The 17552-nt window shown below is 48.6% G+C and overlaps 1 protein-coding gene across 1 annotated transcript in view; it reads right to left on the reverse strand.

The window, feature by feature from the left end:
* The window catches only part of CUX2 (cut like homeobox 2), a 262334-nt gene that overhangs the window by 38129 nt on the left and 206653 nt on the right, over positions 1-17552 (reverse strand). Inside the window, exon 5 of the mRNA XM_061169679.1 lies at positions 1521-1655. Within this exon, the coding sequence (XP_061025662.1) occupies positions 1521-1655 (135 nt within the window). The remainder of the gene's footprint in view (positions 1-1520; positions 1656-17552) is intronic.

Here is a 17552-nt window from a genome sequence, read left to right on the forward strand (position 1 = left end):
GCAATTTCCACAACTACTATTATCCTTACAGAAGGAAGTTTGAACCTCAGAGGGACCTCAGAGGAAGGAGTGACAATTTTGCTGGGGAACCTCAGAGGCTTCACAGAGGTGTGTACATATGAGCAGGGGCTGAAGAACTGCCAAGTCTGCCAAGTCCTGGCTTGTCAGCGTGGCTGGAATCGTATTCCAGGTGCAGGACCAGAGTTGGCAAAGTGCTGTTATTTTAGTCACTGTAAATCTTCCCCAGAAGACCCTGCCTAGGGCCAGGCTTACAGCAGGTGCTCTCTACGTAATGTGGGGAGGGGGAAGGGAGGAGGTTGTGAAATGGGGGACTGTGAGAGAGAGGTTGCTTCCTGAGAAGCGACTTTGTGTCATGCCTTCATTTGACAGGCCTCAGCCCATTTTATCTTCACTACATGCCAAATCTGGCCCACCACCTGTTTTGTCAATAAAGTTTTATTGAAACAAAGCCATGCCCACTCATTTACATACTATCTATGGCTGCTTTCACCCAGAGTTAAGTAGTTGTGACAGAAACTACATGACCTGCAATACCTGCGATAATTACTTTCTGGCCCTTTTCAGAAAAAGCTTGCTGACCTCTGAGGTAAATCCTACTCATTCGTTCCTTAGACAAGAATCCCTTCACCTGACTCCCCCAATTCTCTGCTCAACTTTTTCCCCAAAGTCTTTCTCACCAACTGACATACTATATATTTTACTAACATTTATTGACACTCAGTCCCTCCCTCTAGAATGTCAGCATGATGAGAGCAGAGATTTTTGTCTGTTTTGTTCCTGGCTGTGTCCCCAGTGCCTACGACAGTGCCTGCAGGTCAATGAACATCCAAAACTTGGATGGTTACCAATGGCTTTCGCCTGCTATTTGCTCCTCCCTATGGTAACCTCCTACCTCACCTTCCAGAGGTAACCACCATGCTGAATTTTGTTCACCATTCTCTTGCTTTTAAACATTTTTATCACAACATATGTACACCCAAACACTATTATTTTTAGCTTTGCTAGTTTCTTAACTTGTCTCATTTGGGGCTGAGACAGTGCTGTGTTCACTACATCCTATTTCCCTCTCCTCCTGGGCACACAGCCAGACTACATTTTCCAGCCTCCTTTGCAGCAGGGATGTGGCCAAATGATGTGCGTCACTCCCACAACCTCAATGTGATCCTCCACATTCTTTCTCTGCCTGTTGGCTGGGTGTCAACATTCACTGTGACTCTGGATGTCGAGCATTGACGATGGCAGGACTACCACAGCCTGGGTCCCTGAATGACTGCGTGGAGCGTCCCCTGCAACTTCCCCTCCCTTCAAATATATTAAGCCTCTGAGATTTGGGGTTGGTCTGTCTCAGCAGAACTGCACCTTAACCCATCCCACATCTAAAATTATGATAGAGTTGAGTTCCCTGCCCCCCTTCCCCCGCAAGGGTGGCCGAGTTTGGCTGCCAAAGATCCACAGCCCATTTGTTTATTATGGACATCCTGTGAAAACCTTATCAGTACCTTTGGGGCTGAGGAGCTCAGGGTGTCTCTTCCACGAAGTGTGGAGCTCTCGCCGCGGCTGCCCGCTGAGGTCGAAGCTGGGGGACTGCAGTCTGTCGTCTGGGCTGCGTGAAGCCTCAAACACAGGCACGGGGTCTGCACAGAGAGAGGAGGACAGGGGTGGTGGGAGCCCTGGGGGTCAGGGGGTGCCCCGGCTGAGGCCACAGGGCCAGGGAGCTTGGGTGGGAGGAACCATCCACAGGAGCCATCTGGAATCGCTCTGGTGGCTTAGGGGAGCAACGTGGACTTTCTGCTTTATGAGGGAGCAGATCTCCAGGCACCTGCTCCGGAGAGCGTGTGCCATCCCCATGGGTGTGGCTGTCCTACCCAGCTGGGAATAGTAATAACAATTATCATAATAACTTCATTTTCCTGATTCTAGATGCCATCTGTGGTGGCCATGAGATTGTGTCCTGCACACCTCCAACCACAGGGAACATCACTTAGCAATGACCCTAGCAGGCACACTCTGAAATCCATCAGTTCAAGCCTAGCCTTTTCATGGGACTTCCCAGACAAGGCCTGCAGGCAGCGAGGATAGAGGCAGACCTGCTCCTGGGGGACACAAAACTGCTCTGAGGGCTGAGGACCGGCCTGTGGCCTTCCCCAGTGCTTCCTTCCTTAGGCTATAATGTGGTCTGGATGCTTCCACCCGGTTCCCCACCTCTCCTAGCTCCCTCCCTATTTTCTTTCACCCGAGGTTCCCTAATAGCATCTTTGCACATATAACCCTTGGGGTGCTTTTCAATGGATCTGGGCCAACACACCATCATTTGTGACACTTGTGGCCGATTAAATAATAGTTTTTCCGGGGGCGAGATATACACCTGGATATAAGATGTCTCCGTATTTCCCAATAGCTATATTGAGGACTCCAGGTCCTTCCACCTGGAATTCTGTCCCCCCTCCCACCCTGTCACCTAGCAAGCACTTCCTCTTCCTTCAGATCTAGAATCCAACACCTCTTCTTCCAGCAACTCCCCACCTGGGGCAGGAGGTTGGTGCAGCATCTTCCATGTTACAAAGCCAGTCCCTGGGAAGAGGTTCCCACGATGCACCCAGCATCCCCTGGAGGCTGGTCTGGATCTAACTTGTTTTCACAGATGAGGAAACTGCTCAGAGAAGCCAGGTGACTTGCTGAAGAGTGGAGGAGAGACTCAAGTCTGGGTCTCTTTCTCTGATGCCACAAAGACTTCCTGTCCCAGTGGTGTGGATATTTCGACCCCAGTAGCTGCAGGTAGTTAGGTGTTCATGGGGTCCCAAGAAAGCCAGGGCCTCCTCGCTTCAGACCAAGGGGTCTGGTCTGGTCCACATTTTTTCTAATGCTCCAGAGCCCTCTCTCTTCCTGGTCCCTCCTTTGGGATCTCCCACCAGCATCTGCTTGGCCATTGCTCTCTGCTGGTGTGGACCCTGGAGTCAGATGTCCCTGGTCCTGGTCTAATCCATACTTGCTTCTTAGGATTGCTGTGTGACCTTGGTAAATGGCGCTACCTCTCTGTGCCTCACCATAAAAGTACCGACCTCGTGGGCCTGTGATGAAGATTCATGTAAAGTGCTCAACACAGTGCCTGGCACTTGGTCAGCTCAGGACAAATGGAAGCCCTCACTATTATTCCTGCCCTTCTGAGTGCAAGCCACACTGGCCTTCTTCTCTCAGTCCCTCAAATGCACCTTCCCACCCCAGAGACTTTGTACGGGAGGGAGCCTCTGCCAGGAACACCCTGCCCTCTCCTATCCCTTTCAGCTAGTTAATGCTTACTCATCTTAGCAACTCAAATGCCAACTCTTCCAGGAAGCCTTCCTTGACCAGTCGGTCTTCTGGTATGAGCTCTCCCAGCTGCCTGCACCTTTCCTTCACAGCACTCACTGTACTTCCAATTTTCATTGATTTGCAAGTGCACCTAATTATACCCGCTGGACTGCAAACTCCACAACAAGGCAGGGCTGGGACTGCATCTGTTCTTGCACCTCCACTGGACCCCTTGTGGGTGAATGAAGCCTGACCCACAGTCCAACCCAATAAACATCTGCTGATGGAAGAAACAGGGCAGAGCCTATACTTGGGGACCTTCAGGTCTGGCTGGAACAAGGCCACCTCTGCATTTTATCCCTCTTCTCCCGCCTGTTTGTTTAGGTGGTGGGAGGCTCAGACAATGGGTGTTTGTGTCGAGGTAAGCAGGTGCATGGGAACGCTGCTGCTGGCTTTCCTCTGTCAGCACTCCCCCACGCCCCGTCATTAGGCAGGGGCTGCTCAGCAGGGTATGCCATTATGTCTCCCCGGGCTGATGTAATTATACATTGACATAATTAACCCAGCAAGCGCATTAGGCAGGCCAGCTAAAAATTCATCTATAATTATTTGTTGTGTGCATGCTAATGAGTCCATCTGCACTGCCTTTGTACAACATGGACAAATTAATTTACAAGTCTGGATTTTTTAATAAGTTCAAGGAAACGCTTCCTATTGTGTCCTGGTTTTTGAGAAAGGAAGAAAAAGGCGACAAGCGCTTGCCAGGGTCAGGGAGGTTAGATAAACACGGGAGGCTGCAGCTGAGAGCGGCATGGAGGGCTCGCTCTGGTTCCAGGGAGGTGGGAAAGATCCAGCTCATGGCTCCGGGGCCGGCTGGCCAGGAGCCTGTCCAAGCCAAAGGATGACGCTCGGGTGAAAAAGGATGTCATTTACCCCATTCCCAGGGATCAGAAATTGATGTTTGTTCTGCTCGGAGGCCCTGCGGTCATCCCTTGATGCCCTGTGCTCTTTGTCCAGGGGAAGCTGACCGCAGGTGGCCTCCTGGAGAGACTGGAGGAGCTGGGTGGCGAGTGGACACTCAATACGGGGTCAGCGGGTTCCAAGGCTCTGTCTCTTTGCCTTCATTTGCCAGTACAGGGTAGAACATAGTGGTTAAACTCTCAGCACATGAAGTCCAGCGCTGGTCTTGAGCCTCAGCTTCCCCACTTAAAAAGTCAGAAAATATTACAGTTTCTACTTCTCAGAAGTTACTACTGGGAAGACTGAAAAAGATTACTGAGAGAGGCAGCATGATTTAAGGACTGCTGGTGTCAGCTCCAGCTCTGAACTGGCCATGTGACCTTTGGACAGTTAGTTAACCTCTCCAAGCCTCCATTTTCTCATCTGTAAAATGGGGCTGCAAGGACTGGATGAGAGAATGTGTATAGAGATTTGCACAGTGCTGGGTGCACAGTAGGGCTTGATAAGTGTTGGCTGCTGTTATTACCCTGAGAGGGGGCAGCATACTGTCCCGTGACGTTCTAGGAGCTGCTGTCTACATGGCAAAACTCCACGGAGACTCAGGACAGGGTAAGGCCTCATATACTCTCATCAGTGCCTGGGAGACTCAGAATCCAGTAATCCTGCGTTGAGCTCCACTCAGGGACTCAAAGGCTCCAGCTTAGAAAGTCACACTGAGGAGGGACAATTTGTCAAGTGTCCAACACCCCTACCCCAGTGCACAGTTGGGGAAAAGTGGGGTCCCGTGACTTCCCTGAAGTCTGCCAGTGAGTTGGTGGTAGGGCCAAGATGGGGCCTTGGGCCTCGGCCTTTTCCTCCCACACTGTGCTTCCTCCTAGATCCCCAATTTGAGAGAGGAAGTCGGGGGAAGTGCAGATGACTCAGCCAAAGTGAGGCTGTGGCCAAATCCTAACAGCCGGAGCACTTTAAATCGATTAGAATTCATACAGTCTTCACCACAACACTGTTAGTAGGGCTGTTGTGTTCCCATTCTATAGATGGGGAAACTGAGGCATGGGGGAGTGAAATCACTTCCCCAAGGTGAGGCCCAATAAGGTAGATGCTGCTATTTCCATTTTCCAGACAAAGAAATGAAGGCCCAGAGAGGAGATTCCATGTGCCCAAGGTCGCCGAGCTCAGAAGTGGCAGGGGTGGGATTTGAACCCGGAGTGCCTGGTGACTCTTTGTAGTGGGCTAAGCTGCCTTGAGGCAGGGCATGGGGGATTATTAGGCCAGAAGCACGAGAATGAGGGCTCTGTTCTTGGCCTTGCCACAGGCTTGCTGTGTGACCTTGGACAAAGCATCAGACTTCTCTGGGCTCCAAATTTCTATTACAAGTATCCCTGAGGCACACACTCAATCAACATTGGTTATCACCAGATAGGGGTGTGGTCCTGTCAAAGTGAGTGCTTTTGGCCCTGGGCCTATTCCTTGGTGCTGGGATGCTCAGGGAGGGTGATTATTAAACGCCTTCATAGCTGAACTTGACACTTGAGGTTTGAACATTGTGAATTCTCCAAATTCCCAAAGCCACTCTCAGATAAAGGGGGAGAGGGATAGGTTGGGAGGCTGACGGTCAAATCCTGGCTGTGACAACTTTAGGGAAAGTCACTTAGGTCCCCTGAGCCTCAGTTTCCCCATCAGTAAAACAGGGATAACAACAGGACCTACTGTAGAGGGCTGTGCAGGGACTCCATGAGCACGCTGAGCCCCTGTGACAGTGCCTGGCACCTAACAGAGTCTAAGTGAGCGTTACCCTTATTCTTATGACTTGTGGCAGTGTGGGATGTGCCATCCAGCTCTCCCTTCAAGAAAGAACGTCCTGCGAGGAGTTGGTGACAGTCTCCAGGCGCTGCACCTTCGGATACACTGCAGTGTTTGTTTGGAGGCCAGGTTTCCCCAGGCCTTCTCCCAGCCAATGACTGAGCAAGACAGGGACAGTAGGGCTGGGCCACTCCTGCCGATGCTGGAAAAGGCAACCTAGTATTATAGACTAAAATGTTTTCCCCCAAACCCATATGTTGAAGCCTTAACCCCTGATGCAACTGTATCTGGAGACAGGGCTTTAAGGAAGTAATTAAGGTTAAATGAGGTCGTTAAGAGTGGGGCCCAATCTGATAGGACTGGTGTCCTTACAAGAAGAGGAAGAGACACTAGAGCTTTCTCCCTCTGCACGTGCAGAAAGGAAAGGCCATGTGGGGACACAGTAAGAAGGCAGCCATCTACAAGCCAAGAAAAGAGCTCTCCCCAGAAACCAACCCTGCTGGTACCTTGATCTTGGACTTCCCAGCCTCCAGAACTATAAGAGATATAATTCTGTTGCTTAAGCCACCTAGTTTGTGGTGTTTTCTTATAGCAGCCTGAGCAGAATATTGCATCCTGCTTTGGGGCTCCTGTTAGTTTTAGCTTGGCTGAGACTTTTTCAGACCTGCACTGCAGTTTGAGGTTCCTCCTACCAACCCTCCTTCCTTCCCTCTCTCCCTTCCCAGGTGTTAGACCAGCATCACCAAGTGAAGGCTCTCCTGGTCTCCTCCTCTCCCTGTCCTTCATTCTTCACAGGCATCTTCCCCAATAAATCTCTTGCACATCTGGTGCCATCTTGGCATGTGAATGCTTCCAGAGGACCCAAACCAGTATGTGATTACTCTTCTGCCTCTCAGAGCCTCAGTTTCCTGGTCTGTAAAATGGGGATAGTCACAGTGCCTCTCCTGTGGAGCTGCAGCTAGACTCTGGAGTCTGGGGTGTGGAGCCCATGTTGAGGTGCTGGTACATTCCACAGTGGTGAAATCTAAAGTGGGCAGAGCTCACAGGGGGACCTATGAGTCCATGCACCTGCTTCACTCAGCAAGAGTTTGTTGAGCATCTATCTGTGGGGGGCACAGTAGTGGCCCTATGTGTAGCTGACATCCCCGTCAGATAATATGGATGGGGAAAGGACTTATCTTAAGAGCATTAGGAAGTGACATGTTCTAATTCGCCTTTTTCAAAGGCTTATCCAAGCTGCTGCAAGAAAAATGGGCTGTAGAGGGAGCCAGACAGGAGGGCTACTGCAGTAGTCCAGGCAGCGATGCTGGGATCAGGGCGGTGGCAGGAGGAGTGGGGGGAAGTGCTCAGACACAAGAGGTAGATAGGAAGAACTGATGGGGTGTGGTGTTCTAGGCTGAATAGCGTTTCCCCAAACTCATGTCCCTCCAGAACTTGTGAAACTGACCTTATTTAGAAACAGGGTCTTTGCAGATGAAATCAAGTTAAGATGAGGTCGACTGGATTAGGGTTGACTAATCCAATGACTGGTGCCTTTACAATAAGAGGAGAGGACACAGAGAGACAACACACAGGGAAGGCCCTGTGAAGAAAGAGGCAGAGATTGAAATGATATGTCTACAAGCCAAGGAATGTCAACGATGGCCGGCCACCACCAGAAGCTAGGAGAGAGGAATGGAACAGATTCTCCCTGTGCGCCTCCACAAGGAACCAACACTGCCAACACCTTGATTTTGGGCTTCTGGCCTCCAAACCCGAGAGAATAAATTTCCGTGGCTTTAAACCATCCAGTTTATGGAAATTTGGCATGGCAACCTCTGAAAACTAATACATCGTGTGTACTCTGGAGGTTCAAAGTCCAAAATCAAGGTGCTGGCAGAGCTGTGCTCTCTTGATCTGTTCCACGCTTTCTCCTAGCTTTTGGTGTTGCTCGCAATCCTGGGCATTTCTCAGCTTGTGGTGGCATCACTTCAATCTCTGCCTCTGTCATCACTTGGCCCTCTTCTCTGTGTGTCTCTCTCCTCTTCTTGTAAGGACACCAGTCATGGTGGATTAGGGTCTCACCCTAAGGACCTTCCCTTATCATGATCACATCTGCAAAGACTCTATTTCCAAATAAGGTCACATTCACAGGTACCAGGGGTTAGGACTTCAACATATCTTTTGGGGGCACACAATTCAACCCATAATACATGGCAACTGGCTGGATACCAACTGTGGGAAAGGCAGGACTAAGGAGCTGCTAGACTCCAAGTCTCATAGGAAGGACGTTCTTACTTAAGCCTAACCTACTTCCCTCCTGCTGCACCCATTTCACCAGTCGTCCAGGAAGACAAGTGTGCTTCATAAGACAAAGCAGCAGGTGCTGGGCTCTGATCCTCCTGTATGTTCATCCTCTCCAACTACTGAGGAACAGGGCGGTGGGTTGAGTATGGTCTCTCTCTGAAGAGTGCATAGCAACGATGATCACTTACTTCCCCAGGCATATTCCATTCTTTATCTCCTCCCCACAGAATTCCTAGACTTTACAGCGCGTGGGTAAACTCATTTCTTCCCAACTCCCCCATCTGGGAGAAATCCACGGAGGTCTGAGCTACATTGCTGGGGATTGAGTTAGGTAGAAAAAAAAATATTAGCATTCAGATGACTAGAAGATTCTGCCAAGTTACGCATAAGTAAAATGCTCAGCTGGGGTAGCTGAAACATCCAAGGGCTTCCTGCTTACTTTGTCCAACTGGTATTAGTTGATGCATCAGCTAAACGTCACTGGCTGCTCTTACAAATACAAAGTGAAAGAGACAGAAATGACAGCAAATCTTTGAAATGTTGGGAGGAGGTTTCTCAGAGAACCTGACAGTCACAGGGGTCTGGGGGCATCTAGCTTTCATCCCTCAGCAACCCCTTTCTCCCAAGGCCTTTCACATAGTAGGTGCTCAAGAAATGTCGCTTGTTTTAAGCATCTAAGTTAGTGGTCATTTGTTACAGCAGCAGGAGGAAACTAATACAGTCTGTAATTCAGCCATTTATTCATTAGTACCTTTTTACTGAGCACCCGCTATGTGTCAGATACCATTTCTTTGGTTGCTAGATACTTCCTGAGCATCTACTTAGGGAAGTTTCTGGGCCCTGGAGATACAGCAGTAAATAAGAGGAAATTCCTGCCTTCCTGGGGTTGACATTCTAGAGGGGAGAGATGGACAAAGGACAAATAAACCAACGGCTGTAAGGGGGCTGAGAACAAAAACAGCAGGGTTGGGGGAGAGAGTGGCCTGAGGTGTGTGCTTGGGGGCAGTGTGCTAATTGAGGCAGCCTGGTCAGGGAGGCGACATTTGAGCAGAGCCCTGAAGGAAATGAGGAAGCCAGCAGGGGGCTGAGAGAGAATAATCCAGACCCAGGAAGCACCAGGAGAAACAGCTCCCATTAGACCAAGACACGCTGGCAGACCATCCTGACCAATCCCCCTGAATTACTGTCCCAGAAACACAACTTAGCTTCATCTTCACAACAACTGACCCATTTTACTGATGAGGACATGGGGCTCAGAGAGGCTGGTGATGCCCAGGTAATTCTTGGTGCCAGCTTCACCTCTCCTCCCTGTAGGCTGGTCTGGGTGCTGGTGGGTGGTGATTGGGTTCAGAGCAGGCTCTGGCTCTTCAAACACTAGTTTCTGGTCTTCATCCTCCCAACTCTAGCAAACATTCATTCTGGGGCAAATGGGGCACCCATATCCAGGAAGCTGGGGTAAAGAGCAGATGAGATGCCCACCCAGCATCTTGAGCCAAAAGCTCCAGGGAACTGACATTTCTTCATCCCCACCACCCCCCGCACCCTGACATACACCAGGTGCTTTGCAGATATTTATACCTCATTTAATCATCAAAACAACCTCATGAGACATTGCTATCCTCCCCATTTTCCAGATGAGAAAACTGCAGCCCAGCAGAGGGAAGCCACTTGCTGAAAGAGGCGGAGCTGGATTTGAACCCAGGGTGGCCCAATCGTCAAATGCTGGTGACTCATGTCACACCTTAAGCTGCATCCACCTGCCCCCCAAAATATTACCAACTTGATATCTGTCCTTATGTGATTTGATGTTTTTAACTTAAATATATTTTAAAGGAATATTTGTTTCACTATTGTAAGTAGATCATTGGGATTCTGTATCATAAAAAAGGTGTTTTAACCATTAAAATAAATACAAAGGAAAAATCAAGAAACTGATGTTATTAAATTCTAGTTACATCCCCATTGCCTGCTCAAGACCTTGAGCTTGAGGCCGGCTCTTCCTTGGTTAAAAGGAGAGATTCACAGGTGTTCTATAGGCATTTCAGATGCTTTAGCACCTGACTGAGACTTTCTCTGGAAGGAACAAGAAAGGTGATACCTGGTGCGCAATGTATTCAAAGTCTGTGTTGCGCCAGGTACACCAAGGCTGCTCCCTATGTCAGGTGACCCCACTTTGGGAAGCACGGGGTCCCGCTGACCCCCAGTCTCCAAAGCGACCTGTGTCCCCCTCCAACGTCTGGCAAGCCGCATACCCCAGTGTCAGGAGAAGCGACAGAATATCCCTGTAGCTCCTCATCTGGAGCCAGGGAGCCTGGCTTTCTGCCGGGCTCAGCGCTTGCACTGGAAACCTTTCAGCCGAGACACGTGGCTGCCCAGAGCTGTGAGCGGGACTTTATTTCCCCCACTTCACTCCTGCAACATACACACTGTCAGTATACAGACAAGGGCAGTGGCAGCGGGAATCAAACGGCTTTAGATCCAACCTGAATAAAAAAGCCCAAAACAGGGGACCCCAAATCAGAAGTGTTTGACTACATATCCTTTGGATTAATTAAGCACGTTGGCAGACACGGAAGATCAAATATGAACCATCCGAGGTGGCAGGTCCTGATGCGCATGCGGGGAGGGGGAACGTCGTCAGGAAGTAGAGTGCCTTTGTCTTACAGCCGTCAACTCGCTCTTCATGCATAAACTGCTTAATAAAATGACTAATTCATTTTGGTTACGTTGGATCTAAACCCCTAGAGAATACTGCCAACGGATTTATAATATTTTAATCTCACACCAGGCTTTCCAAAGCCGCTGTAGGAGGAGATGGATAGAACATCATCTATTCCATCTTCTACCACTAGCTGATGCTGTTGGTGTTTTTTTAAAAAAGTGTCTATGGGGCTGTGTGGGAGAGTCGTGAATCTAGGGAAAGCTGTCTCATTCCTCCCACTGTGTCCATCTGAAGGAAAGCGGTGCTCAGAGCTTTTTTTAGGAAAGCTGGAGCCGCAAAGGCTGTCCGAGAGGCTGTTTAGAAACGCATATATGCAGAAGTATGCGTGTGCCCCTCCAAAGTATCTCTGAGACAGAAGCCTTCTCCCATCTGGGCCCCGGCTCTGGGCGCCTGTGTGGGCAGGAGGTTCAGGCTACTGACGGCGGCAGCGAGCCTAACTTTGATCCTTTAATCCTAACTTTTTGATAGCAGATGGGCTGCCCAGCCCTTGTATGCAAATGGGGACCGTGCTTTCTTCCCTCCATCGCTAGGGCTGGCTGCTTCGGGGTCTCCCGGCTTAAGCACGGACAGAGGGGCTGGAGAGGGTCTTCCTTCTTGGCACTGGGTGGTGATGTAACAGTAACACCACCACCAACAGCAACGGCAGCCACTGGTCTACTGAGCATTTACTGTGTGCCAGACACCGGCTTAGGATTTCGTACTCTTCACCTTGCTTAATCCTCCCAGAGGTACCAGAAGGTAAGTGTGCTTTTCCAGAGGAGGAAACAGAGGCTCAGAGAGGTAGAGCCAGTTACTCAAGGTTACCCATCCAGGGAGCGGCAGAGCTGGGAGTCAAACCCATGCCCATTGTAATAAAAGCAAAGCTTCCATAGACTAAGCTGCACAGGAAGCTCCAGGCAGGCAGGGACAGTGTCTGTTTCGCTTAACATTGTGCCCCTGGTGTTGAGTAGAGCGCCTATCAAACAGTAGGAGCTCAATGTCCGTTGAATGAATTGCATGGGGCTACTACTCTGTGCCAGGCGCCATGTTAAGTGTTCTCCATTCCCACTGAATCCACCCAATGGGCCTATACTTAGGTGAGATCATTATCCATATTTCACAAGTGGGGAAACTGAGGATCAAACAAGTCAGGTGTGACACAGGATGCACGGTGGCAGAACGGGGACTGGCCCCACCCTGTGAGAGGGTCCTTCAGCCTAGAGTCCTGCTAGCGTTCCTCCTGGCATCTCTCTGCCCCCTGAATTTGGAGCTTTGTGACTCAATTTCTCCTCAACAAAAGTACTAGCCTTTGGAGCCCTGGGCCAGGAGGACCAGGTGTACTTGTCTGTGAGGGGTAACGTTCTTCCTCCAGCTAACACATCTGCATTTCTGCAAAGGGCTCATCCTCTCACCCTAGAACCTCTCAACCTACTGGCAGCAAAGACCCTTAGCTGTTTTTCACTGTATTTAGATGTCAAATCTCTAATGTTTTTGTTCCAACTCTTTCAATTTTTTTGCCACACCGTGCAGCATGCGGAATCTTAGTTCCCTGACCAGGGATCGAACCCGGGCCCCCTGCATTGGTAGCATGGAGTCTTAACCATTGGACCGCCAGGGAAGTCCCCCAACCCTTTCAATTTTAAAATTAATCCTGCATCTGGGTTTGGAGCCAGGGATCAAGATTCAGGCTCCACTACCTCTCTGCTGTGTGACCTTGGGCAAGTGGCTTGACCTCTCTGATCCTGCATTGCCTCAGCCACACAGCAGGGCAGGATGGCAATACCTACCTCCAACGGGCAGAGGGGATAAGTGAAATCCTTTCTGTAAGGGGCTGAGCGCACTGCCTGACACACAGGGAGCACCCAAGAAACCGCCCCACAAGGATGGTAGCTCATCGTTTAAATTCAAAGGCTGCTCTCCCTGAGGCACCTCTCCTGGCCTTCCCACCTTGAAGCCCTTTTTCTGCTGGGTGTTCTGGCCGTCTGTCTTTGGGTCATGTGGCCCCTGCTGGACTCCAAGGGCAGGGCAGGACTCAAGTTTGAGTTCCCACAGGGCTCAGCACATGGTAGGTGCTCAGAGAATAAGCTGATGAAAAGCCACAGCTGAAACGCCTGTCATCCCTTCTGAAAGGGAGCAGCCGTTTATTGAGCACCCACTGGGTACCAGCATCATGCTGGATGCTTTCTTTTAATCATCTTTCAACCCTTAGCTGCCAGGAGTGGTAAAAATCAGACAGGTGGCCAGGGGGAAAGGGTACTCCTGGTAGAAGAAATGGCAGAGGCAAAGGTGTGGCAGAAAATGGGGAGACAATGCCTTTTGAAGTTAAGTACCATCTCTGGAAAATCTGCTGTTAAACTTTTCCTTTTTTTATGGGTTAAATAACCTTTTATGTTACCCTTCTGTGCTCCCCTGAGCTCAACAGGACCAAATGGGCAGAGGCATATACAGGGAGGAAGGGAAGGAGGTGAGGGCAGCCAAAGACAGCGATGGGTCTCTCATTACACTAAAATCTGTATTGCCTTTATCTGCAAAGGTGGCTTATCCACTAGATGGCAGTAGAACTAGTCATTTGGGACAAACACAATGTTAAATTCTTAACCCCCCTTTCTACTTCCATCACCATATATTTCAAATGCTTCAAAGATTCAAATTTCTAAAAATTCAGATCACAAAAGTACTTAAAAAATCCTACAACCTTCAGGCGAGAGGGGGTTTTTAAAATATGACAATAAATCCAGAAGCCATAAAGCAAAGGTCTGGTAAGATTTCCTACTTTCTGCAAATATTTTTTGAATGCCTGCCGTGTATCACATACAAGAGACATTGTAAACAAAGTTAAGAAACAAAAGGCAAACTAGGGGAGAAGATATGAAACACATTTACCAGGACAAAGGTTAGTATCTCTAATATACAAACAGCATCTACAAATCAATAAGAAAATGATCTCTCTGATAGAAAAATGGGCTAAGGGTACATGAATCAGTGATTTACAAAAGAATAAATATGAGTGGTTCATAACATGTGAAAAGATATTTAGTGTAACTAATAAACAAAGAAGTACAAAATAAATCAACAAGGAGGAAAAAAATTCTTATTCTTTCTGACCACTTTTCCTGGGTTTGTGGTCAATATGTGGCTACAATACATTCTGCTTCCCAAGTTTTCTTCCTCACTCTTATAACTACAGTACAGTACCAATACGCCTTGCATTCCCAAGAACTCCAAATACCCAGTGTTGGGAATGGGGTTCAGTAAATTACAATACAGCCACACAAGAGACTGTTACACAAGAGGAACCAAAGTTACTCAGAATTTGCAATCACACAGAGAAATACAGATGCTTGTAGTGGGTGAAAGGAAGCAGGATTGAAAATGGTACATGCAGAATGAATGACCATTTTGAAAAAGTACATGCAGAAAAGATCAGATAGGAAAACAATAAAATATTACCACTGCTTTTCTAGTAGGTAGTTTTCCCCTCCTATTTCTGTATTTTCTGAATTTGACAGTAGGCATATGCAACTTTTATAATTGTGGAGAAAAATTTAAAAACCCTAAACATTGGAAAGTATTGTCCTACTGCACATTCAGTAACCCTGTAGTGTAAACCTCTCACCCCACGTCCTTGATAATTGACAGAGCTGTATGAAATCCACAGCCAATGCGTGTGACTCACGTAACTTATACCCTGATGTCAGCTTTGCAGTGGGCTGCTGATTATCCAACCTGCCAAATGCTTTCATGTATAGGTATAGAATCCTCACATTGACTGATGAACAGGTTCTATTATCCCTCTGCTAAAGACACAGAAACCAGAGTCAGAGAGGTTCAGGCTCCTGCCCAAGGTCACACAGCTCAAAAACATCAAGCTGAGAGTCCCACCCCACTGTGTCTGATGCTACAGCTCGATCAACCTAAGCTGCCCAGCCTTGCCTCCTGAAAGGAGGAGCAGGGAGAGAAATGCCTGTGAGGAGTTGCCATCTCCTGCATCAGATTTTAAAAAACCAAAGTAAAGCAAAAAAAAAAAAAAATTTTTTTGGGGGCACTCACCTCTCCCTTCTTATCTCTTCAGCAGTGTTCCTCTGCCTGCCCTCTTACTTGCTCTTTCCTTGTTTTCTTTTTAAATTTTTTTCTTTTTGCTTTTAACTAATCACTCAGTTAATAAGTTAGCTCTCTGAAGCTTGGGTCGGTACCTAGTGACTCTATGAACGCAATAAAGAAATCAGCCGTCACCGGTACAGAAGTCAGAAAGGTTTAAATCAAATCATCCTCTACAACAATGACATTAATTATGCTTTTAACACGTTTTACTGCTTTTTTTCCTCACTTCACGCCACATCTGTGTGAACAATATCCAAAAGATTTACGGTTTTCTTTCATAATTACAGACATACAGGCTGCACACTTATCAAAATACTTGCTGAGCAATCACGCTATATCGCATTCTCTGCCAAAGATTTGTGTTGGCAGCAGTCACTCAAAACAAAAATGTTGAATCAGGACTTGTGTGGCTTCGGGGGGGAGGTGTGGAGGGGAAGTATTTCGACAAATAATTTGCCTGTCAAGAAGTATAAAAACAGGAGAGTGTTCATCCTGGCCAATTTTCCAGGACTGTTATTTTTATGGAGGGGCTGGGGCGGCGTGTGAGGCAGGAAAGCTCCGAGCACCAGCAGCACATCTGACATTTGGTTCTTGTGTCTGAGGATACAATTTAATGAGAACAAAAATATGTCCTCCTAATTCCCCTAAGAAATCATTAAAACATTTTGTTATTCTTAAATGTCTTGAAAATGAATTAGAGCCCTGAAGGGGCTGTTCGTATGGTATGTCTCCATCAGTTAAGGCTCCTCGTTCTCTAGCTCGGTGACAGCTGGGGATGTACGTCCCCCCCACCCCTCCATTTCTGGGGAGTAGATTTGGGAAATCAGACACGTGGAGTCAGCACTAGGCTTGGAATGACCGTTTGGGGAGAGGGGCAGGAGGGCATGGGAACTTTCCAGGAAGTTCCATGCCAATCTTGGGAGCGCTCACGGTCCCTGACTGGCACTGCGGTCTGGCCTCGTGGGTTAACATATTTTCAGAAAGATGAGGGTCCCATAGCGAACCCCACAAATGACGCTCTCTCCCACATGGGGGCTGTAAGCCCCTTCTCACCCCCAAACACTCCCCTGGGTTTGAGACAACAGGTTACTTGAGTGATGATCCGTTTACCTCTGCCACCAGAATGCAAGTTCTCTGAGGTCTGGGCCCGTGTCTGTATCGGCAGGCTGATGGCTATGTTCCCAGTGTCTAGTGAGTGCTGGGCACATAGGAGGCACTCAATAAATGCCATCTGAGTAGATAAACATGTGACAAGCAGAAAGCGCTAGTTGAAAAAGGTACCTTTTCATTCAAATAACTCTTCTCCCACTTTCTGCGTCTGAATCTTATTTCTAATTCATTCAACAAACAATTATTAGCTGCCTACTGTGTACTGGATTCAGGGTACACAGGTTTACTATGACTCAGCCCCAGGCGTGGAGAATTTCACTTGTCCTAGGGACACATAGATGATGATAAGAACAGTTAACACGTAGCAAGTGCCACTATGTGCCATGCACGCTGAAGCCTCCCAATGACCGTATGAGACAGACTCTGATATTATTCCCAATTTATAGAAGTGAAGACTGAAGCTCAGGGAGGTGAATTAATTCGTCCACAGTTACCCAATGAGTAAGTGGTACAGGCAGGATTTGAACTGGGGTCTGAGCCTGGAAACACAAGCCCATCTCAGTGCTGCCCCCTGGTGCTTTGGGTTGCATAGTCTCAGCAGCGAATGACAGTGGAAAGGTACTATGAGGCCCGGTGGAGAAGCTGGGCATGTGGACTCGTGGGAGGTATCTCTGGGGTCTGTACTGGGTCACCCTCCACTGTCATTCGCCACTGAGACTGTGCAACCCAAAGAATTGAAAGGAGTGGGAAATAAGAGGGTGTATTTTTCCCAATTTTTTCCCAGATAGCTCTGATAAGGGTGGAGACATCATAAGCAAAAAGGCTGCAAGGAATGGGGCGGCCTCTCGGTCTCTCGGCCACGTGCCTGGTGTGGTCCTCAGTAAGGGTGATAACGACTAGGGCTGCAGACACAGCTGTCGTGGCCTCATACCACAGGGCCATGTCCCGGCAAGGGAGGCACAGAGCCTGGAGGGCTGTGCTGTCTGGTTCCAGCCATTCTTGCCGCCAAGGCATTCTGACTGAGAAAACCCATGTGGCCATGCTACCTTCCTGCGAGTGCAGAATCAGGGCAGAGCACGGGACTGGAGCAGAGCGAGTCGAGTCTGCAGGTGCCTCTGTAGTGGGCTGAATGGTGACCCAAAATATACATCCATGTCCTAATGCCTGGAACCTGTAAATGCGACCTTTTTTGGAAAAGGGTCTTTTGCAAATGTAATTAAATTAAGGATCTTGAGATGAGATCATCCTGGATTATCTGGGTGGGGCCTAAATCCAATGACCA

The sequence above is a fragment of the Eubalaena glacialis genome, chromosome 15 (genome assembly GCF_028564815.1).
Source record: "Eubalaena glacialis isolate mEubGla1 chromosome 15, mEubGla1.1.hap2.+ XY, whole genome shotgun sequence".
NCBI lineage: Eukaryota > Metazoa > Chordata > Mammalia > Artiodactyla > Balaenidae > Eubalaena > Eubalaena glacialis.